The sequence below is a fragment of the Ranitomeya variabilis genome, chromosome 1, assembly GCF_051348905.1.
Source record: "Ranitomeya variabilis isolate aRanVar5 chromosome 1, aRanVar5.hap1, whole genome shotgun sequence".
Classification (NCBI taxonomy): Eukaryota; Metazoa; Chordata; class Amphibia; order Anura; family Dendrobatidae; genus Ranitomeya; species Ranitomeya variabilis.
In genome coordinates, this window is record NC_135232.1 from 10,393,111 (window position 1) to 10,417,729 (window position 24,619).

General features: G+C 45.7%; 2 protein-coding genes across 3 annotated transcripts in view; one reads left to right on the forward strand and one right to left on the reverse strand.

Annotated features, from left to right (window-relative positions):
• The window catches only part of LOC143793553 (uncharacterized), a 351,737-nt gene that overhangs the window by 176,576 nt on the left and 150,542 nt on the right, over positions 1–24,619 (forward strand). The gene's annotated exons all lie outside the window — the stretch shown is intronic.
• Positions 11,926–24,588, reverse strand: LOC143793542 (uncharacterized). 2 transcript variants are annotated; one of them, XM_077280603.1, is made up of 7 exons: positions 24,471–24,588; positions 23,532–23,668; positions 23,036–23,215; positions 22,254–22,377; positions 19,010–19,101; positions 18,764–18,878; positions 11,926–14,148 (listed from the first exon to the last, which is right to left on the reverse strand). In XM_077280603.1, exons 2-7 carry the CDS (start codon positions 23,619–23,621, stop codon positions 12,842–12,844), a joined length of 1,908 nt encoding a protein of 635 aa, XP_077136718.1. In that variant the 5' UTR covers positions 23,622–23,668; positions 24,471–24,588; the 3' UTR covers positions 11,926–12,841. The 2 variants fall into 2 exon arrangements, with proteins under 2 accessions (XP_077136718.1, XP_077136719.1); XM_077280604.1 differs by having other exon boundaries at positions 23,532–23,678; positions 24,471–24,555.

Genomic DNA, 24,619 nt, shown 5'->3' on the forward strand with positions numbered 1-24,619 from the left:
ACAGGTGCAAATCCTACTGATAGAAATGTAGAGGAGTTACCTCTCCGCTCAGCAGGGAGATGATCTCCAGGGAGAAGTGGAATAATCTTCTGGTGGTCTCATCCCTGTCCTCGTCCATCCTCGGGGTCATTCAGGAGGAGCAGGGATGAACACTGGATCACCTGGAGGGATCTAGTCCTGCTGGCATCTGTATGATAAAGGAGAAGATGAAAATCACAGGGCGATACAAAACCGCAGTCACTGAGCAGTGAGAAGAGCAGGTCCTCCGAGCCGTCACCACATGGATTATAGGAGGATTCACAACATGGACATTTATGTCATGTCAACACAATATTCAATAGCGGTCCACCAGACTCTGATCACTTCAACAAAACGTCATCAGCCACAATTAATGGATCCCATAACTAAGGCTCTGATCACATCTACAAGACAACCACCAACCACGACCGATGGATCCTCTATAGTGATGAGCGAGTATACTCGTTACTCAGGTGGTCTCCAAGTATTTGGGGTGTGCTCAGAGATAATGTTTGAGTCGCCGCAGCTGCATGAATAGCCTAAATACAAGTGGGGATTCCCTAACAAACAGTCAACCCCCACATGTATTCAGGCTGTCTAGCAGCCACAAATCATGCAGCTGCGACGACTAACAATCTCCGAGAGCGCTCCAAATACTCGGGAGACCACCTGAGCATGCTCGGAAAACCCTAGTAACGAGCACACTCGCTCATCACTACTCCTGTAACTAAGGCTCTGATCACATCTACAAGACGCCACCAACCATGACCGATGGATCCTGTAACTAAGGCTCCGATCACATCTACAAGACGTCACCGACCACGACCGATGGATGCTGTAACTAAGGCTCCGATCACATCTACAAGACGTCACCAACCACGACCGATGGATCCTGTAACTAAGGCTCCGATCACATCTACAAGATGTCACCGACCACGACCGATGGATCCTGTAACTAAGGCTCCGATCACATCTACAAGACGACACCGACCACGACCGATGGATCCTAAAACTAAGGCTCTGATCACATCTACAAGACATCACCGACAACGACCGATGGATCCTGTAACTAAGGCTCCGATCGCATCTACAAGACGACACCGACCACGATAGATGGATCCTGTAACTAAGGCTCCGATCACATCTACAAGATGACACCGACCAAGACCGATGGATCCTAAAACTAAGGCTCCGATCACATCTACAAGACATCACCGACAACGACCGATGGATCCTGTAACTAAGGCTCCTATCACATCTACAAGACGTCACCGACCACGACCGATGAATCCTGCAACTAAGGCTCAGATCACATCTACAAGACATCACCAACCACGATAGATGGATCCTGTAACTAAGGCTCCGATCACATCTACAAGACGTCACCAACCACGACTGATGGATCCTGTAACTAAGGCTCTGATCACATCTACAAGACACCAACCACGACCGATGGATCCTGTAACTAAGACTCCGATCACATCTACAAAACATCACCAACCACGACCGATGGATCCTGTAACTAAGACTCCGATCACATCTACAAAACATCACCAACCACGACCGATGGATGCTGTAACTAAGGCTCCGATCACATCTACAAGATGTCACCAACCACGACCGATGGATCGTGTAACTAAGGCTCCGATCACATCTACAAGATGACACCGACCACGACCGATGGATCCTAAAACTAAGGCTCCGATCACATCTACAAGACATCACCGACAACGACCGATGGATCCTGTAACTAAGGCTCCTATCACATCTACAAGACGACACCGACCACGACCGATGGTTCCTGTAACTAAGGCTCCGATCACATCTACAAGACATCACCGACCACAACCGATGAATCCTGCAACTAAAGCTCAGATCACATCTACAAGACGACAACAACCACGATAGATGGATCCTGTAACTAAGGCTCCGATCACATCTACAAGACATCACCGACCACGACCGATGGTTCCTGTAACTAAGGCTCCGATCACATCTACAAGACGTCACCAACCACGACCGATGGATCCTGTAACTAAGGCTCTGATCACATCTACAAGACACCAACCACGACCGATGGATCCTGTAACTAAGACTCCGATCACATCTCCAAACATCACCGACCACGACCGATGGGTCCTGTAACTAAGGCTCCGATCACATCTACAAGACGTCACCAACCACGACCAATGGATCCTGTAACTAAGGCTCCGATCACATCTACAAGACGTCACCGACCACGACCGATGGATCCTGTAACTAAGGCTCCGATCACATCTACAAGACGTCACCAACCACGACCGATGGATCCTGTAACTAAGGCTCCGATCACATCTACAAGATGTCACTGACCGATGGATCCTGTAATTAAGGCTCCGATCATATCTACAAGACGACACCGACCACGACCGATGGTTCCTGTAACTAAGGCTCCGATCACATCTACAAGACGTCACCAACCACGACCGATGGATCCTGTAACTAAGGCTCCGATCACATCTACAAGATGTCACTGACCGATGGATCCTGTAACTAAGGCTCCGATCATATCTACAAGACGACACCGACCACGACCGATGGTTCCTGTAACTAAGGCTCCGATCACATCTACAAGATGTCACTGACCGATGGATCCTGTAACTAAGGCTCCGATCACATCTACAAGACGTCACCGACCACGACCGATTAATCCTGCAACTAAGGCTCAGATCACATCTACAAGACATCACCGACAACGACCGATGGATCCTGTAACTAAGGCTTCGATCACATCTATAAGACGTCACCGACAACGACCGATGGATCCTGTAACTAAGGCTCCTATCACATCTACAAGACGACACCGACAACGACCGATGGATCCTGTAACTAAGGCTCCTATCACATCTACAAGACGACACCGACCACGACCGATGGTTCCTGTAACTAAGGCTCCGATCACATCTACAAGACGTCACCGACCACGACCGATGGATCATGTAACTAAGGCTCCGATCACATCTACAAGACGTCACCGACCACGACCGATGGATCCTGTAACTAAGGCTCAGATCACATCTACAAGACGACAACAACCACGATAGATGGATCCTGTAACTAAGGCTCTGATCACATCTACAAGACATCACCGACCACGACCGATGGATCCTGTAACTAAGACTCCGATCACATCTACAAAACATCACCGACCACGACCGATGGGTCCTGTATCTAAGGCTCCGATCACATCTACAAAACATCACCGACCACGACCGATGGGTCCTGTATCTAAGGCTCCGATCACATCTACAAGATGACACCAACCACGACCGATGGATCCTGTAACTAAGACTCCGATCACAGCTACAAGACATCACCGACCACGACCGATGGTTCCTGTAACTAAGGCTCCGATCACATCTACAAGACGTCACCAACCACGACCGATGGATCCTGTAACTAAGGCTCCGATCACATCTACAAGACGTCACCAACCACGACCGATGGATCGTGTAACTAAGGCTCCGATCACATCTACAAGACGTCACCAACCACGACCGATGGATCCTGTAACTAAGGCTCCGATCACATCTACAAGACGTCACCGACCACGACCGATGGTTCCTGTAACTAAGGCTCCGATCACATCTACAAGACGTCACCGACCACGACCGATGGATCCTGTAACTAAGGCTCCGATCACATCTACAAGACGTCACCGACCACGACCGATGGATCCTGTAACTAAGGCTCCGATCACGTCCACAAAACGTCACTGACCCCGACCGATGGTTCCTGTAACTAAGACTCCGATCACATCTACAAGACATCACCGACCACGACCGATGGATCCTGTAACTAAGGCTCCGATCACATCTACAAGACGTCACCGACCACGACCGATGGATCCTGTAACTAAGGCTCCGATCACATCTACAAGACGTCACCGACCACGACCGATGGTTCCTGTAACTAAGACTCCGATCACATCTACAAGACATCACCGACCACGACCGATGGATCCTGTAACTAAGGCTCCGATCACATCTAAAAGACGTCACCGACCACGACCGATGGATCCTGTAACTAAGGCTCCGATCATATCTACAAGACGTCACCGACCACGACCGATGGATACTACAGTTAAAGCAAACAGCCAAAAGAAACAGTAAAAAGTTAAAGTTCTGCAACTAATGGGCAAGAAGCAGTCTGATCTTTGGTCTGGCCTCACTGCTACTACCTGTACTACCAGCACTTATTTTAGAGCATGTTATTCCTGTGTGAGCTGCAACCTAACCTCTATTGGTACCAATAGGAATGTACTGTGAGGACATCATACTGTGTGGGATGAATGCACTGTGGGACATCATACTGTGTGGAGAAATGTACTGTAGTGACATCATACTGTGTGTGGGGAATGCACTGTGGGGACATCATACTGTGTGAGGACGAATGTACTGTGGTTACATCATACTGTGTATGTGGGGGAGAATGTACTGCAGGGACATCATACTGTATGTTAAGGAATGTACTGTGGGGACATCATACTGTGTGGGGGGTGAATGTACTGTCGAAACATTATACTGTGTGTATGGAAAGAATGTACTGTGGGGATATCATACTGTGTGTGGGGAATGTACTGTCGGGACATTATACGGTGTGTGGAGGAATGTACTGTCGGGACATTATACGGTGTGTGGAGGAATGTACTGTGGGGACATCATACTGTGTGTGGAGGAATGTACTGTGGAGACATTATATTGTGTGTATGGAGAGAATGCACTGTGGGGACATTATACTGTGTGTGGGGAATGTACTGTGGGGACATCATACTGTGTGTGGAGGAATGTACTGTGGGGATATCATACTGTGTGTGGAGGAATGTACTGTGGGGAAATCATACTGTGTGTGGGGGAATGTACAATGGGGACATCATACTGTGTGTGGGGAATGCACTGTGGGGACATCATACTGTGTGTGAGGAATGTACTGTGGGGACATCATACTGTGTGTGGAGGAATGTACTGTGGGGACATCATACTGTGTGTGGAGGAATGTACTGTGGGACACCATACTGTGTGTGGGGGGAATGTACTGTGGGGACACCATACTGTGTGTGGGGGGAATGTACTGTGGGGATATTATACTGTGTGTGGGGACATTAGTCCAGGATTGTTCTGTGTGTTAATCCTGGGCTTCTGTATGAGGACACTCCTGTGTGGCTGCATACACAGGGTTGGGAGAGGTTACAATCAGATGAGCATTTCCTCAGTATTTTGCAACATATTTTAATGGTACAACTCTACACCTCTGCTTTCTGTCTGTCATCTGCTGCTTTACCATCTTGCAACATATTTTAATGATATATAACAGTGCCTGCTGATTTGTTGCATTGTACTCAATACTTACCGCAGTACATCCATGCTGGGGGTCACTAGAGATGTTATCTGGTGAAAGCTGTTATAGCATATAGATGTAGCCAGGCCCAGCGTCTTTGATTATATATCCACCCCTGGTGTGTTGGGCAGCAGCTAATTTATCCCAAACAAGCTCCCACAATCCCTTTCACCTGACCCTCTACTCAGTGCTATAAATTTAGTTGCATTCTAAGGGGTTCACACAGTGTGGGGTGCATGCACGCGTCCCCTTGCAGCAAAGTACACCTACAGCTAAGTATTCTGAAGCTACAGTTATTTTAACGGCAGTTAGATACATATAGTGGGGTCCTGACTCCTGCCGTGACTGTCTCTTTTAGGTATGTCTGCTGAGTAAGCAATTCTTATTACTTGGATCAAGCTTTTCTATTAACCCATCTTACTCCTTCACCATGTTTACATATGCCCTTACAGTGTTTGCTCCACTAATCCTCACCCTCCTTTGCTGTCCTCAAACCCCAGCACCCTCTAACCAAATAATGATCTCCCCTTCCCTCTTACCTCCCAACCTGACCTCCTCTGCTGACCTGCTCCTCAACCTCAAATCTGTCCTAACAAAACATAAAACAAGCCGCCCACTCTCTTTCTCCCACCTGCTCTCCCTTTCTCTGCTGGCGACATATCTCCCAATCCTGGACCCCCACAACTCATACTTCCCATTACTACCCCCTCCTACAGCTCCATATCTAATATGAACTACCACTATCTTTCCAACATAAAACCACTCTGGCAAGTGTCCAGGGTTGCAGAGCGGCGTTGGAAGAAAATAAATTCACAAGACGATTTCACTGCATTCAAACACGCAACACTCACTTTTAAATCTGCTCTCACCTCTGCTAAACAGGCGACTTCACAACCCTCGTATCTTCCCTATCCTACAACCCCAAACAGTTATTCAAAACTTTTAAATCCCTCCTCTGCCCACCACTGCCCCCTCCAACCTCCCTCATCTCTGCTGAGGACTTTGCCACACACTTTAGAAATAAGATCGACCAAACAAGGCAAGTCTTCATTGTTCAACCACCACAACCCCTTTTTATACCAGACCAATGCCCAAACCCCATAGCCTCCCTCTCCAAGATCACTGAAGGGGGGCTTAATTGTCTCCTCTCCAAATCGCACCTCACCACCTGTGCGCTCGACCCCATCCCATCCCACCTCCTCCCCAACCTCACCACCACTCTTATCCCATCCCTAAACCACCTCTTCAACCTATCACTAACTTCTGGCACCTTCCACTCTGCTTTCAAACATGCCACAATCACGCCTATCCTTAAAAAGCCAACCCTCGATCCAACAGCTATGTCCAGCTATCGCCCAATATCGCTGCTCCCATTCGCTTCCAAACTCCTGGAGCAGCACGTCGACGCTGAACTTTCCTCCCACCTCTCATCTAACTTGCTCTTTGACAATCTACAATCTGGTTTCCGCCCCCATCACTCAACTGAGACAGCCCTGACCAAAATCACTAACAATTTACAGCCAAAGCTAACGGGCAATACTCTGTACTCCTCCTAGACCTGTCCTCTGCTTTCGACACAGTTGACCACTGCCTCCTACTACAGATCCTCTCCTCCTTTGGCATCAAAGACCTCGCCCTATCCTGGATCTCCTCATACATTTCCAACCGCACATTCAGCGTCTCCCACTCCCACACTACCTCCTCATCCCACCCTCTCTCTGTTGGAGTCCCCCAAGGCTCTGTTCTAGGACCCCTACTCTTCTCAATCTATACACTTGGCCTGGGACAACTCATAAAGTCCCATGGATTCCAGTACCACCTTTATGCTGATGACACTCAGATCTACCTTTCTGGCCCAGACGTCACCTCTCTGCTGTCCAGAATTACGAAGTGTCTGTCAGCCATATCCTCCTTCTTCTCCTCTCGCTTTCTCAAACTCAATGTGGACAAATCTGAACTCATCATCTTTCCTCCATCTCATAAATCTTCCTTACCTGACCAATCTAACACAATCAACAACATCACGCTTTCCCCCGTACCGGAGTCCGCTGCCTTGGAGTAACCTTCGACTCTGCCCTGTCCTTCAAACCGCACATCCAAGCTCTTTCCATCTCCTGTCGCCTCCAGCTCAAAAATATCTCCAGAATCCGTCCTTTTCTCAACCGTCAATCTACTAAAATGCTTGTGCATGCCCTCATCATCTCCCGCCTTGACTACTGCAACATCCTTTTCTGTGGCCTCCCTGCTAACACCCTTGCACCTCTCCAGTCCATCCTTAACTCTGCTGCCCGACTAATTCATCTCTCTCCTCGCTACTCCTCCGCTTCCCCCCTCTGCATATCTCTTCACTGGCTCCCATTCCCTCAGCGTATACAGTTCAAATTACTAATACTGACCTACAAAGCCATCCATAACCTGCCTCCTCCATATATCTCTGAACTAATCTCCCGATATATTCCCTCACGTAATCTCCGGTCCTCCCAAGACCTCCTTCTCTCCTCCACACTTATTCGCTCCTCACCCAACCGCCTCCAAGATTTCTCCCGAATATCCCCCATCCTCTGGAATTCTCTGCCCCAACACATCCGACTATTAACCACATTCGGATCCTTCAGACGGAACCTGAAAACCCATCTCTTCAGGAAAGCCTACAGCCTGCACTGACCCTGCTGCCTCCTCATCACTACCGGAGCTACCGCCTACCAACACCGGAGCTCCTGCAACCCTCAACCTATTGTCTCCATCCCCACCATCCTGTAGAATGTAAGCCCGCAAGGGCAGGGTCCTCGCCCCTCTGTATCAGTCTGTCATTGTTAGTTTGTTTACTGTAAGTGATATCTGTAACTTGTATGTAACCCCTTCTCATGTACAGCCCATGGAATCAATGGTGCTATATAAATAATATTTGTCACTCTTCGCTGTCTCTCGGGTGTTGCTGGGAGATCACAGATTGCAGTCACCAAAAACTCAGGGAAAAATGCAAAAAAAACACCAAACCCTCCTGTAATCTCACCTCATGGTGCAGACATCTATTGCTGGCTGATAACAGAAAACACAAGCTGCACACAACCAGCACGGAGCTGCTGCATTGAGAGCTGAAGGACCTGTGGTGAAGTCACGTTACCCTCCTGAACTCCGCCCCTTGATCACATGCACTGACATCATCACAGGTCCTTTGGTTCTGGTTGCATCAGCTTTTTCCTGGTGAACGATGGAGAAACGTTTTTTCTTCTCTCTGTTATCTGCCATTACACAGGCTCCTGGCTGCAGTATATTCACACCAGGCTCCTGGCTGCGGTATATTCACACCAGGCTCCTGGCTGCGGTATATTCACACCAGGCTCCTGGCTGCGGTATATTCACACCAGGCTCCTGGCTGCGGTATATTCACACCAGGCTCCTGGCTGCGGTATATTCACACCAGGCTCCTGGCTGCGGTATATTCACACCAGGCTCCTGGCTGCAGTATATTCACACCAGGCTCCTGGCTGCAGTATATTCACTCCAGGCTCCTCCCTGCAGTATATTCACACCAGGCTCCTGGCTGCAGTATATTCACACCAGGCTCCTGGCTGCAGTATATTCACTCCAGGCTCCTCCCTGCAGTATATTCACACCAAGCTCCTGGCTGCAGTATATTCACACCAGGCTCCTGGCTGCAGTATATTCACACCAGGCTCCTGGCTGCAGTATATTCACACCAGGCTCCTCCCTGCAGTATATTCACACCAGGCTCGTCCCTGCAGTGCATTCACACCAGGCTCCTGGCTGCAGTATATTCACACCAGGCTCCTCCCTGCAGTATATTCACACCAGGCTCCTGGCTGCAGTATATTCACACCAGGCTCCTGGCTGCAGTATATTCACACCAGGCTCCTCCCTGCAGTATATTCACACCAGGCTCCTCCCTGCAGTATATTCACACCAAGCTCCTGGCTGCAGTATATTCACACCAGGCTCCTGGCTGCAGTATATTCACACCAGGCTCCTGGCTGCAGTATATTCACACCAAGCTCCTGGCTGCAGTATATTCACACCAGGCTCCTCCCTGCAGTGCATTCACACCAGGCTCCTGGCTGCAGTATATTCACACCAGGCTCCTGGCTGCAGTATATTCACACCAGGCTCCTGGCTGCAGTATATTCACACCAGGCTCCTGGCTGCAGTATATTCACACCAGGCTCCTGGCTGCAGTATATTCACACCAGGCTCCTGGCTGCAGTATATTCACACCAGGCTCCTGGCTGCAGTATATTCACACCAGGCTCCTGGCTGCAGTATATTCACACCAGGCTCCTCCCTGCAGTAGATTCACACCAGGCTCCTCCATGCAGTGCATTCACACCAGGCTCCTGGCTGCAGTATATTCACACCAGGCTCCTCCCTGCAGTACATTCACACCAGGCTCCTCCCTGCAGTGCATTCACACCAGGCTCCTGGCTGCAGTATATTCACACCAGGCTCCTGGCTGCAGTATATTCACACCAGGCTCCTGGCTGCAGTATATTCACACCAGGCTCCTGGCTGCAGTATATTCACACCAGGCTCCTGGCTGCAGTATATTCACACCAGGCTCCTGGCTGCAGTATATTCACACCAGGCTCCTGGCTGCAGTATATTCACACCAGGCTCCTGGCTGCAGTATATTCACACCAGGCTCCTGGCTGCAGTATATTCACACCAGGCTCCTGGCTGCAGTACATTCACACCAGGCTCCTCCCTGCAGTACATTCACACCAGGCTCCTCCCTGCAGTACATTCACACCAGGCTCCTCCCTGCAGTGCATTCACACCAGGCTCCTGGCTGCAGTATATTCACACCAGGCTCCTGGCTGCAGTATATTCACACCAGGCTCCTGGCTGCAGTATATTCACACCAGGCTCCTCCCTGCAGTGCATTCACACCAGGCTCCTCCCTGCAGTATATTCACACCAGGCTCCTGGCTGCAGTATATTCACACCAGGCTCCTGGCTGCAGTATATTCACACCAGGCTCCTGGCTGCAGTATATTCACACCAGGCTCCTCCCTGCAGTACATTCACACCAGGCTCCTCCCTGCAGTACATTCACACCAGGCTCCTCCCTGCAGTGCATTCACACCAGGCTCCTGGCTGCAGTATATTCACACCAGGCTCCTCCCTGCAGTACATTCACACCAGGCTCCTCCCTGCAGTACATTCACACCAGGCTCCTCCCTGCAGTGCATTCACACCAGGCTCCTCCCTGCAGTATATTTCTGCTGTTCTGACACCTCCGGCGCTCTGCCAATGTGACATGGCACCTGTAAACTAGAACAGCAAAATCTGCATTCCAATATGGCGCTTCTTCCCTTCTGAGCTTTGTAGTAGGCCTGAAAAACAGTTTCTGAGCACATATGGGGTGTTGTTGTACTCAAGAGAAATTGCACAACAATGTGGTCCGCTTTCTCTTGTTAGTCCTTTCAAAAATTAAAAGCTTTGGGTTAAAACAATATTTTAGTGGATAAAAACATTTTCCGTTTCCACAACTGATTATACAGTTCCGTGAATAACCTGTGAATTTAAAAAGCTCAGTACACCCTCAGATAAATTAATCGAGGCAGGCAGTTTCCAAAATGAGATCACTTTAGGGGGGTTTTGGCCACTTCAGGGGCTCTGCATTTGTGACATGGCATCTGCAATCTATTCCAGTAAAAATGCGCCCAAAAAAGTTAAATAGTGCTCCTTCGGTTCTGAGCCCTTCCATGTGCCCAAACAGTAGTTTCCCACCACACGTGAGGATTCTGTGTGCACAAACGAAATTGGACCTCACAATCTGCTGTTGTTTTCTCTGGTCACCCTTCTGAAAATGGAAAGTTTGAGGATAAAGTAAAATTTTCATGAAAAAAATTGTAATAATTAATTTTCACAACTCAATGTTACAAAATTCTGTGAAGCACCTGTAGGTTCAACATGGTCGTCACACCTGCCTATGAATTTCTTGAGGAGTGTAGTTTCCAATTTAGGGTCAACTGTAATGGATTTCTGCTGCTTTGACACCTTGGGGCTCTACTTATGCGACATGGCGTCTGCAATCTGTTCCAACCAAATTTACGCAGCAAAAATCTTTCCCTTACGAGTTTTGTTGTGTGCCCAAAGAATACTCTCTAACCACATTTGGTTTATCAGTGTGCTCCGTAGAAATTGCACCGCAAACTGTGGGATTCATTTTCTCCTTTTTACGCTTGTAAACCTGTAAAATTTTGGGCTAAAGCAACATTTTAGTAAAAAAATAAATAAATGTAATTATTCTTTTTTTTCCAGGTTATATTAATTCATGTGAAGCACCAAAAGAATTAGCAATCTTTCTAAATGCGGTTTTGAATATGCTGACGGGTTTTAAAACGGGGTTCCGTTTTTTGCATTTCTGACATATAGGCCCCTCAAAGTCACTTCAAAAGTGAGGTGGTCTATAAAAATATAGCTTTGGTACATTTCATATGAAAAATTGCTGCTAAACTGTGAACCGTCCTAACAACAGTAATTCTAAAAACAAGTTTTGAAGTATGATTGTGATGTAAAGCAGGGGTGTCAAACTGCATTCCTCGAGGGCCTCAAACCATGCGTGTTTTCAAGATTTCCTTAGCATTGCACAAGGTGCAGGAATCATTATCTGTGCAGGTGGTTAAATTATCACCTGTGCAATACAAGGAAATCCTGAAAACATGACCTGTTTGCTGCCCTTCAGGAATGCAGTTTGACACCCCTGATGTAAAGTAGACATGTGGTATGACTATCAGTTTTTAAGGGTTTAAAAATTCAAGGTTCAAAAATTACTAAATTGTCAAATTTTTGATATTTTCATAAACGCAAATCATATAGACCTAATTTACCACTATTATAAAGTACAATGTGTCACAAAACAACAATATCAGATTGAAGCTCCAGAGTTATTACCACATAGAGTGACACTGGTCAGAATTGATAAATGAGGTTTAGTCTTTAAGGCCAAAGGTGGCTTGGTCCTCATGGGGTTGAAATAAAAAGTTGATATATTTAGAATAAAAAAAAAATGACAAGAGGTCTGCATACTTGAAATATGATACTGTGCTTCATTATAACCAATATACTTTTTCTCTCTCTAGATCATACTCAAGAATAACCATAGAAAAATGTGATTTTGTTTTTTAGCCGATTCGGACTAAATAGAACCCTCCGAAAACCCACTCTGATATCAGCTGTTATTCATCTGTAAATAACCTATAACCCGATGTTTTACAAATCTTTTCTTTGCTTATACCATTCCCACATTCCAAACAAGAATATGTTTACCTCTCAATTTGAATTAATAAGGAGTTTCAAAATCTGATTTCCTTGTAAAACATTTCACACAGGTAAAACATCAAACCCGCTTGTCCTTTTTGTGATTTCTCTGATTACTGAAGCCAAACTTAGAAATTAAGCACTTCTCACATTCCAAACATTAAAATTATTTATCTGCTGTGTGAACTCTTTGATGTTTAACAAAATAGGATTTATCTGTATACCTTTTCCCACAATCTATACATGAATATGGCTTCTCTCCAGTGTGAGTTCTCCGATGTTTAACATATGATGATCTATCGGTAAAACTTTTCCCACATTCTGCACACAAATATGGTTTTTCTCCTGTATGAATTCTCTTATGTTTCACAAGATCTGATTGATATGTAAAACATTTCTCACACTCTGAACAGGAATATGGCTTCTCCCCTGTATGAATTTTTTTATGTCTAGCAAGACTTGACTGATCGGAAAAGAATTTCTCACATTCTGAACATGAGTATGGCTTCTCCCCTCTGTGCCTTCTCTGATGTTTAGCAAAACCTGACTGATGTGTAAAACAATTTCCACATTCTGAACATGAATACGGTTTCTCTCCTGTATGAGTTTTCTGATGTTCAACAAAACCTGATTGATGTGTAAAACACCTTCCACATTCTGAACATGAATACGGCTTCTCTCCTGTGTGGATTCTCTGATGTCGAATGCAATTTGACTGATGTGTAAAACATTTCCCACATTCTGAACATGAATATTTCTTCTCCCCTGTGTGACTTTGCACATGTCTACGAAGACTTGATTTACGTCCAAAGCACTTGTCACAATGTGTACATGAAAATGGTTTCTCCTCCATGTGTCTTTTTTCATGAGCAACAAGACTTGATTTATCTGTGTAGAACTTGCCACAAGAAAACAGATTCTCTCTTGAGTGAATATTTTGGTGTATCACAAGTTCTGTTTTCCAAGTAAAATATTTCCCACATTCTGAACAAGAAAATGACTTCTGACCTGCATGAGTTATTTGATGTTTAACAAAATGGCTTCTCTGTGTAAAACATTTACCACATTCTGAACAAGAATATGGCTTCTCTCCTGTATGATACCTTACATGCACAACAAGACTTGATTTATCAGTAAAGCTTTTTCCGCATTCTGAACAAGAGTATGGCTTCTCTCCTGTGTGAATTCTTGTGTGTGAACGAAGGCTTGAGCTTCTTGTAAAATACTTTCCACATTCACTACATTGAAACCTTTTGCTCCCCTTCTGACCTGTACTTTTAGGAATATGAGATTGGTCAGAAGAATGAACCATGTCATAAGTGGGATTATATATTAGATTGGTGCTGTGAAGTCCTGAATTTATATTAAGCGCAATGGGGTTTTCTTCTGGAGAGTGATGCTTGACATTTTCATCTTCTACTTTATAATTTAGCAATAAAACAAAGTCTCTTTTGGTATTCTTAATGTGATTTGCTGTTTAGAATAAAAATGGAATTTAACATTAGAGATAACATTCCTATGAGACCAAGCAAAACACAAGCAACATTTGGTGCAGTTTTTTTCAGGCTAAAACTATTCCTTTCAAAACCAATATTTAATGGTTAAAAGGGTAACTGTGCTTTCAAGAAACTTTTCAGAATAAGGTGTCCTGTGTGTGTGTATATGATGAATAACATCATTTTTAGCGACTGTCACGCAATCACAGGGAGGATAACTTTATCATCCCCACCGCTCACACCCATGTCATGAATAGGGGTTGTTTGGTTGCCCCAGTTCTTTTCTGAAGGGGCTTTATCTATATCCCGCTTCCCAGTTCTGGTTTGGAACTTGCAGCTCTCTGGTGCCCCCCTTACCCTCAGGTCAGTCAGGGTACTGCACCTAGGATAATTAGTCGCCAGAAAGGCTGCCTTACTTTGTACTGGCTAATGGGCACACTGCAGCGAGGGCAATATAACTACTCCCACTCAGGCGGGAAAAATAATTATCAACGCCGTCTGTCGCTGCCAGTTTTCCCCAAAAGCGCAGGACAATTTCTGCTGCCACCAGCTCCGATTTCTTAATTAATAACAGGCCCGGAGACAACCCAATTAGTAGCGTAATTCACTTCAGAGGACGTGACAGTACGTTATAGAGCAAGGAGAAACGAAGCTAGTAATTTTATATATTTTACTCCAAAAAAGGTAGGCAGTTTACAAAGGGTAAAAGGATATCATAAAAGAAGACAAGTATCATATGAACAGAACAATTACAAATAAAAAGGGATTAACAGAAGAAAATAGACTTACGGTTCATTTATATCATGGGTGACCATGCAGCTCGGGGGAAGGGCATACAGTGGGGCAAAAAAGTATTTAGTCATTCAGCAATAGTGCAAGTTCCACCACTTAAAAAGATGAGAGGCGACTGTAATTTACATCATAGGTAGACCTCAACTATGGGAGACAAACTGTGAAAAAAAAATCCAGAAAATCACATTGTCTGGTTTTTTATCATTTTATTTGCATATCATGGTGGAAAATAAGTATTTGGTCAGAAACAAAATTTCATCTCAATACTTTGTAATATATCCTTTGTTGGCAATGACAGAGGTCAAACGTTTTCTGTAAGTCTTCACAAGGTTGCCACACACTGTTGTTGGTATGTTGGCCCATTCCTCCATGCAGATCTCCTCTAGAGCAGTGATGTTTTTGGCTTTTCGCTTGGCAACACGGACTTTCAACTCCCTCCAAAGGTTTTCTATAGGGTTGAGATCTGGAGACTGGCTAGGCCACTCCAGGACCTTGAAATGCTTCTTACGAAGCCACTCCTTCGTTGCCCTGGCGGTGTGCTTTGGATCATTGTCATGTTGAAAGACCCAGCCACGTTTCATCTTCAATGCCCTTGCTGATGGAAGGAGGTTTGCACTCAAAATCTCACGATACATGGCCCCATTCATTCTTTCATGTACCCGGATTAGTCATCCTGGCCCCTTTGCAGAGAAACAGCCCCAAAGCATGATGTTTCCACCACCATGCTTTACAGTAGGTATGGTGTTGGATGGATGCAACTCAGTATTCTTTTTCCTCCAAACACGACAAGTTGTGTTTCTACCAAACAGTTCCAGTTTGGTTTCATCAGACCATAGGACATTCTCCCAAAACTCCTCTGGATCATCCAAATGCTCTCTAGCAAACTTCAGACGGGCCCGGACATGTACTGGCTTAAGCAGTGGGACACGTCTGGCACTGCAGGATCTGAATCCATGGTGGCGTAGTGTGTTACTTATGGTAGGCCTTGTTACATTGGTCCCAGCTCTCTGCAGTTCATTCACTAGGTCCCCCCGCGTGGTTCTGGGATTTTTGCTCACCGTTCTTGTGATCATTCTGACCCCACAGGGTGGGATTTTGCGTGGAGCCCCAGATCGAGGGAGATTATCAGTGGTCTTGAATGTCTTCCATTTTCTAATTATTGCTCCCACTGTTGATTTCTTCACTCCAAGCTGGTTGGCTATTGCAGATTCAGTCTTCCCAGCCTGGTGCAGGGCTACAATTTTGTTTCTGGTGTCCTTTGACAGCTCTTTGGTCTTCACCATAGTGGAGTTTGGAGTCAGACTGTTTGAGGGTGTGCACAGGTGTCTTTTATACTGATAACAAGTTTAAACAGGTGCCATTACTACAGGTAATGAGTGGAGGAAAGAGGAGACTCTTAAAGAAGAAGTTACAGGTCTGTGAGAGCCAGAAATCTGGATTGTTTGTTTCTGACCAAATACTTATTTTCCACCATAATATGCAAATAAAATTATAAAAAAACAGACAATGATTTTCTGGATTTTTTTTTCTCAGTTTGTCTCCCATAGTTGAGGTCTACCTATGATGTAAATTACAGACGCCTCTCATCTTTTTAAGTGGTGGAACTTGCACTATTGCTGACTGACTAAATACTTTTTTGCCCCACTGTATATCCCAGTGCATGACAGATGTGTCTCCCAGCTAGACCCTGGACAAAAGACTAGTGAAGAAGGAGGTCTCACTCACTTACTTAGTGCCCAAAACCAAGGCACTCCCCCTGTGGTGACCTCCCCTTTCTTAAAATTATGAAAAGCCATCTCTACACATTTCTCGCGGTATGAACCTAGTAGAAAAACGACACAATGATCATGATGCTCACCACGTCATGGGGATTCTTTTAAGTACAAACACGAGGTAGATATAGGACCCACTTAAGCAGAAATCCATCTCTCCATCCCTGCTAGGCGCTGTGCTTAGAAAACGCACAGGTGTGTAGCCTTATTGTCGCACATACCAAATATATAACTTTCATATCTCTGTAACTAATTGGGGTCGAGTTATGCCTTACTATTAAGTTTATACATTAACAAAAGAGCACATGATACATGGTACTATAGCCGCCTTTCCCAGCTTAAAGCCATAAACTACTCAGTGGGGGGGCTGCTGCACATTGGTATCAAGTTGCACAGAGTCTGTAGTGAGAAGACAGTTTCCTATGCAGCTGAAGGGGGGGGGGGGGGGGGGTCAGAGAGCCCACAGAGTGTCTCCCATAGGGATTTGGTTTTTGTATCAGCGAATGCAATGGGGGAGAAAAAAAGGGGGGGTCGAGTCTGCAGCGTATGTCTGTACTCAGCTCTTGGATGTAGCAGAGCTCAGTGTGTGTAATAATAGACAATCAAATACATCATATTCCTGACAGCGACTATGTGACATACAGTGCCTTGAAAAAGTATTCATACACCGTTAACTTTTCCACATTTTTTCACATTACACCCACAAACCTAAATGTATTTAAATGGTATTTTATCTGATAACAACACAAAGTAGCAAGCATTTGTAAAAGGAAATGATACAAGGTCTTCTAATTATTTCAAAAATCTAAATCTGAAAATTGTGACATTGTTCACTTGCATTCCCCCCTGTAGTCTGATACCACTAAAAAAAATTCTGAGTGACCAATTGCGCACAGAAGTCACATAATTAGTACATTGTGTCCACCTGTGTGTAATTTCTGCTCAGTATATCTACAGCTGTTCTATGAAGGCCTCAGAGGTTTGTGTGAGAACATTAGGAATCAAACAGCATCATGAAATCCAAAAAACACAACAGACTGGTTAGAAATAAGGTTCTGGAGAAAAGGAAAGCAGGGTTAGGTTCTAAAAAATAGCCCAAGCTCAGAAAATCTCATGGAGCACTATTCAATCTATCATCCAAAAATGAAAGGCGTATGGTACAACAGCAAACCTACTAAGATATGGCCGACCACTAAACGGACGTCTCAAGCAAGGAGAGCACTGATTATAGAAGCAGCGAAGAGGCTCATAGTCACTGGAGGAGCCGCAGAGATCCACAACTCGGGGAGAATCTGTCCACAGACCGACTATTAGGTCAGGGTCACACTTGCACGAGTCTCTCGCCTCAATACTCGGCACTGCCGCCGGCTCTCGGGATCGGAGCATGCGGCTGCATGTATTTCTATGCAGCTGAACTCTCCGGTCCCGAGTGGCGGCGGCAGTGCTGGGTATTGAGGCGAGAGTTTCTCGCATTTCACTCGCAAGTGTGACCTCGGCCTTATTCATATACTCCACAGATCTGACCTTCGTGGAAGAGTGGCAAGAATAAAGACATTTTTTAAAGAAATCCATAAGAAGTTTTTTTTACAGTTTGTAAAAGACCATGTAGCGGACACAGCGAGCATGTGTAAGAAAGTGCTCTGGTCAGATGAGACCAAAGTGGAACTGTGCTGCTCCCTTGTTATTATCATTTATTATTATTATAGCACCATTTATTCCATGGCGCTTTACATGTGAGGAGGGGTATACATAATAAAAACAAGTACAATAATCTTAGACAAGTCACAACTGGTCCAGGAGGAGAGGACCCTGCCCGCGAGGGCTTACATACAGTGTACAAGGGATGGGTGAGGATACAGTAGGCGAGGGCAGAGCTGGTCGTGCAGTGGATTGGTGGATCAGTGGTTACTGCAGGTTGTAGGCTTGTCATATATCCTTCTCAATATATAATATTGTCTAACGCAATACGTCCCCATATCTCTAAAAAGTAACATTTCTGTATTTAATTTTTTTTTATGTATTACGTACCTGTAATAACATCTGCTGGAGTCTCTTCCTTCCCATCACTTATGAACGATTTACTGCCCTTAGTCCTCTTTTCTTCGACTTCAACCTCTGCTTTAATATTCGTCAGGTCTTCCCCCTGATATACCATACGTAACATTCAGTATAATACAGGGGACAGATGAGAAAATCAAACATATCAAGAAGAGAAGTCAACAAACTGTCCAACACCTTCTGCAGAGATCTGACAAGGGGCTGAGCAAGGTCTACCTGATGGCTCTCCGGGACAGTGCGATTTCCCTCTGGACAGTCCTTGGAATACAGAGGACGGGGACATTTCACTGAACTTCTTAGGGATCCATCTGTGGAGACACAACCACACAATGACAGAATAGAATACCTGCTGATTATTTTCCCATATCTCATACACATTTGTCAACACCATAAACCCTATGTTTCCACGTTGTGGAATTCATCTTCTGCTCCGAGGTTCCAGCGTCTTGTAAACTCCAAGGCAGAAGGGGTCTATATTCTATTAGAGAAAATGGAAGAACATGAAGCGGTAGACTGGCCCTGGATACCATTATGGGTAAAGCTTTTCCTACATTGTGAACAAGAGTATGGTTTCTCCCCAGTGTAAATTCTTCAGTGCGAATAAAAAAACAGAAATTCTTGTCAAGCGTTCTAAACAATGAAACCTTTTGTCCCTTTTACTAGTATGTGTCCTAACAATCTTAAAACAATCAGGAGAATGTTCCTTATGATTAGGGGAATAATAGGTTAGACTCTTTGTTCTGTAAAAGTCCACATTAGGGGTAATGATGATTTCTTCTAAAGAATGCTGCACGATGTCTTCATCTTCTACTTTATAACTCAGCAATAAAATTTAGTTTCCCGCAGGATTTTTGGTTAAGATTCCTGAGTTCCTATTCTTTTGCAGCATGTTTGTTACACTTATATATTTAAGATCACAAAACAGATGTGAATATTAGACAAAGATAACACAAGTAATAAAAAAATTCCATTTTTAAATTAAGGTCTTTATTATTAAGGGGAAAAGAAATCCAAACCTCCAGGGTCCTGTGTGAGAAAGTGATTGCCCCTAAACCTAATAACTGGTTGGCCGCCCTTAGTAGCAACAACTGCAATCAAGCATTTGTGATAACTGGCAGTGAGTCTTTTACAACGCTCTGGAGGAATTTTGGAAACTCATATTTGCAGAATTGTTGTAATTCAGCCACATTGGCAGGTTTCTAAACATGAACTGCCACTTTAAGGTCATGCCACAGCATCTCAATAGGTTAAAGTCAGGACTTTGACTAGGCCACTCCAAAGTCTTAATTTTGTTTTTCTTATGCCATTCAGAGGTGGACCTGCTGGTGTGTTCAATCATTGTCCTGCTGCATGACCCAAGTGCGCTTCAGTTTGAGGTCACGCATAGATGACAGGACATTCTCCTTTATGATTTTTTAGGAGACAGCAGAATTCATGGTTCTTTTTACCACAGCAAGTCTTCCAGGTCCTGAAGCAGCAAAACAGTCCCAGACCATCACACCACCACCACCATATTTTATTGTTGGTATGATGTTCCTTTTCTGAAATGCTTTGGTACTTCTACACCAGATGTAATGGGGCATACACCTTCCAGAAAGTTCAACTTTTGTCATCTCAGTCCACAGACTATTCTCCCAAAAGTCTTGGGGATCATCAAGATGTTTTCTGGCAAAACTGAGACAAGCCTTTATGTTCTTATTGCTCAGAAGTGTTTTTTGTTTTGGATCTCTGCCATGCAGGCCATTTTAGCCCAGTCCCTTTCTTATGGTGGAGCCATGTACACTGACCTTAACTGAGGCAAGTGGGGCCTGCAGTTCTCTGAATGTTGTTCGGAGGGTCTTTTGTGACCTCTTGGATGAGTCGTCACTGCGCTTTTGGAGTAATTTTGGTTGGCCTGCCACTCCTGGGAAGGTTCACCACTGTTCCATGTTTTCGCCATTTGTGGATAAAGGTTCTCACTGTGATTTGTTGGAGTCTCAAGCTTTAGGAATGGCTTTATAACCTTTTCCAGACTGATAAATCACAATTACATTTACTGTTTCTCATTTGTTCCTGGATATCTTTAGATTGCGGCATTATGTGTAGCTTTTGAGGATCTTTTAGCCTACTTCACTTTGTCAGGCAGGTCCTATTTAAGTGATTACTTGATTGAGAGCTGGTGTGGCAGTAATCAGGCCTGCATGTGGCTAGGGAATGTGAACTCAGCTTCCCAAAGATGTGATAAACCACAGTTAATTTATGTTTTAGGCAGGGGAGGGGGGTCAATAACTTTTTCACACAGAGCCCTGTAGGTTTGGATTTCTTTCCCTTAATAATAAAGACCTTCATTTATAAACTGCATTTTGTGATTATTTGTGTTATCTTTGTCTAATATTTACGCTTGTTTGATGACCTGAAACATTTAAGTGACAAACATGCAAAAGAAAAAGACATCAGGAAGGGGCAAACACTTTTTTCACACCACTGTATATACAGTTCATCCTGATAATAAAACAAACAAAAAACCATGATGTCACTTTGGCATGATGACTCTCCTGCTTACTAGAAAACACTAATGTGGTTAATACAACAACTACTTCAGCTTTCCTCTCCACCAGCCGTAAGAAACTATTCTGCTGTTGGAGAAAGGTCTACATGTACAGTGGATATGAAAAGTCTACACCCCCGTTAAAATGCCAGGTTTTTGTTATGTAGAAAAATCCTACACGAAGATTCATTTCAGAACTTTTCCCACTATTAATGTCGTCCATAATCTGTACAAATCCACTGAGAAACAAACTGAAATCATTTTGAAGGAGAGGAATAAAAATAACAAAAGTAAAATAACTTGGCTGCATAAGTGTTAACACCCTCTAATAATTGGGGATGTGGCTGAGTTCAGACCCACAATCACATGTAACCTCATCGTAGTCAGAGCCCGGCTGCCGTCATTCACAGGGATTCCGATTAGCCTCATAGAAGGTTTCGCTGTTCTAGGATGTACTCAGACATTTCCATATCTGCCTTTGGGCATCTGCACAAACAGCGTTTCTGTCACGCTGAATTGAATTTCATGGCAAAATTTACCAAACTTGCAGAATTGCAGACTCCAATGTTCCAGGCCCTGAGTCTGCTAACAACGCTCCACGATCCCGCAGAACAGCCTCCCCCCATGATTGTCGTATTCCGCGCTCATCACACCTGGAAATAGCCTCTGTCCAACATTATAACCCGACACATGGAAAACCTGAGCCTACTCCATCCGGACCAGCTGGACAAATGGCTCCTGCCGGGAGAATGCAGCCCGAGGAATACAAATCACAAATATAGGAACAGAGGATGAGAGGAGGGAGCTCGTACATCACGTCACTGAGCCCTGTGCACACTACACGAGGAGGTATAAAGGGACAAGAGCCAATAACAGCAGCCAGAGCCCACAAGACCAAATCACCAAGAATATGAAGATTTATCCCCCCCTCACCTGGTGGTGTAAGAGGCCGGAGCTCCTCCATCATCACGTCCTGGTACCGATCCTGGTGTCCTTCTAGATACTCCCACTCCTCCATGGAGAGATAGACAGCGACGTCCTGACACCTTATAGGAACCTGACAACAGCGACACCGTCATCACCCAGAATCCTCCAGTGCTGTATAATGTCCCAGCAGTCACCTCTCCGCTCATCACCCAGAATCCCCCAGTCCTGTATAATCTCCCAGCAGTCACCTCTCCGCTCATCACCCAGAATCCTCCAGTCCTGTATAATGTCCCAGCAGTCACCTCTCCGCTCATCACCCAGAATCCTCCAGTGCTGTATAATGTCCCAGCAGTCACCTCTCCGCTCATCGCCCAGAATCCTCCAGTGCTGTATAATGTCCCAGCAGTCACCTCTCCGCTCATCACCCAGAATCCTCCAGTGCTGTATAATGTCCCAGCAGTCACCTCTCCGCTCATCACCCAGAATCCTCCAGTGCTGTATAATGTCCCAGCAGTCACCTCTCCTGTCATCACCCAGAATCCTCCAGTGCTGTATAATGTCCCAGCAGTCACCTCTCCGTTCATCACCCAGAATCCTCCAGTCCTGTATAATGTCCCAGCAGTCACCTCTCCGCTCATCACCCAGAATCCTCCAGTCCTGTATGATGTCCCAGCAGTCACCTCTCCGCTCATCACCCAGAATCCTCCAGTGCTGTATAATGTCCCAGCAGTCACCTCTCCGCTCATCCCCCAGAATCCTCCAGTCCTGTATAATGTCCCAGCAGTCACCTCTCCGCTCAGCAGCTCAATCATCTTGTTGCTGAGCTCCAGGATCTTCTTGTTCCTCTCATGTAGCAGGGAGTGCGGGGGAGGCTCTGTGATGGGGCCCGGGCTCCGCCCTCCTGACTCCTGGAGATGGATGATGGGAGTCACACCGTCCCCCGGTGTCTTCCTCACTATTGTGTAATCCTGTGTATGGAGAGAGACACTTAGGGAGAAGATTCCTTCCCGACTCCAGATCTGACAATCAGTAGAAATCCCGGGATCAATAACCGTCTCCAGTAATCTGGGGCCATAACCGGGAATATTATTCCCCTCCGGACAGACATCCCGGCCCCTCTACAGCTCTTATAGGGAATCCCCATGACAACTCCTCCGGGCAGAGAGCTCCACACAATCACTGCTCTTACAGGAAAGAATCCTTCTCTCTATTCTGGATTTCCTCCTCCCGATGTCGGACTTGTCACAGAACACAATAAAGCTGATAGAAATGTAGAGGAGTTACCTCTCCGCTCAGCAGGGAGACGATCTCCAGGGCCAAGTGGAATAATCTTCTGGTGGTCTCATCCCTGTCCTCGTCCATCCTCGGGGTCATTCAGGAGGAGGAGGGATGAGCACTGGATCAGCTGGAGGGATCTCGTCCTGCCGGCGTCTTCATGATGAAGGAGAAGATGGAAATCACAGGGGACGAGAGAACGACAATCACTAAATTCTGCCAAATATCAACATTTATCAGGAGGAAAAGCCACAAAACTGCACCGCGGCCTCCTCCGCCGATCTGACCGCTCATTATCAGCCTCGTAGGAGGAGGACGGTCACCGTGGTAACTACACCGCCAGCAGAGGACGGTCACCGTGGTAACTACACCGCCAGTGGGGAACAGTCACCATGGTAACTACACCGCCAGCTGGGGACGGTCACCGTGGTAACTACCCTCCCAGTGGGGGCCGTGAGATGAGGAGCAGACGCTGCACATGGGACGCACTATAAAGAATGAACATAACACTGTCTCGGTGCACAGATGTGGAGGTGTTGTAGATTTCTTGGGCATCTTGGATATGAGATGAACATGATTTCTATGTAGATAATAGAGGAAGGACCACAGATCCCAGATAATCAGCTGTATATTATATTCCCTGAGCTTTATAGGTGGGGACTGAACATGGAACATGGAACATAAGTAGATGATCTGGGATCTGTGGTCCTTCCTCTATTATGTACATAGAATTCATGTTCATCTCATATCCAAGATGCCTAAGAATCTACAACACCTCCACATCTGTGCACCGAGACATTGTTATGTTCATCCCCCACACAACACTGAGGAGCCGCAGTCACATGGAGCAGGAGCCTCCACAGGAACAGCTCTGATCTCACCCCACACTCTCCTCTCACAGATTTACCACAAGCACCAAAACTCCACCAAACCCTCCTGTAATCTCACCGGAATGGCGGGAAATCTGCTGCTGGCTGACACCAGAGAACACGAGCTGCACACAACCAGGACGGAGCTGCTGCACTGAGAGCTGAAGGACCTGTGGTGACGTCACCGTCATGTGATCAGGGGGCGGGGCTCAGGAGAGAAGTGGTGAA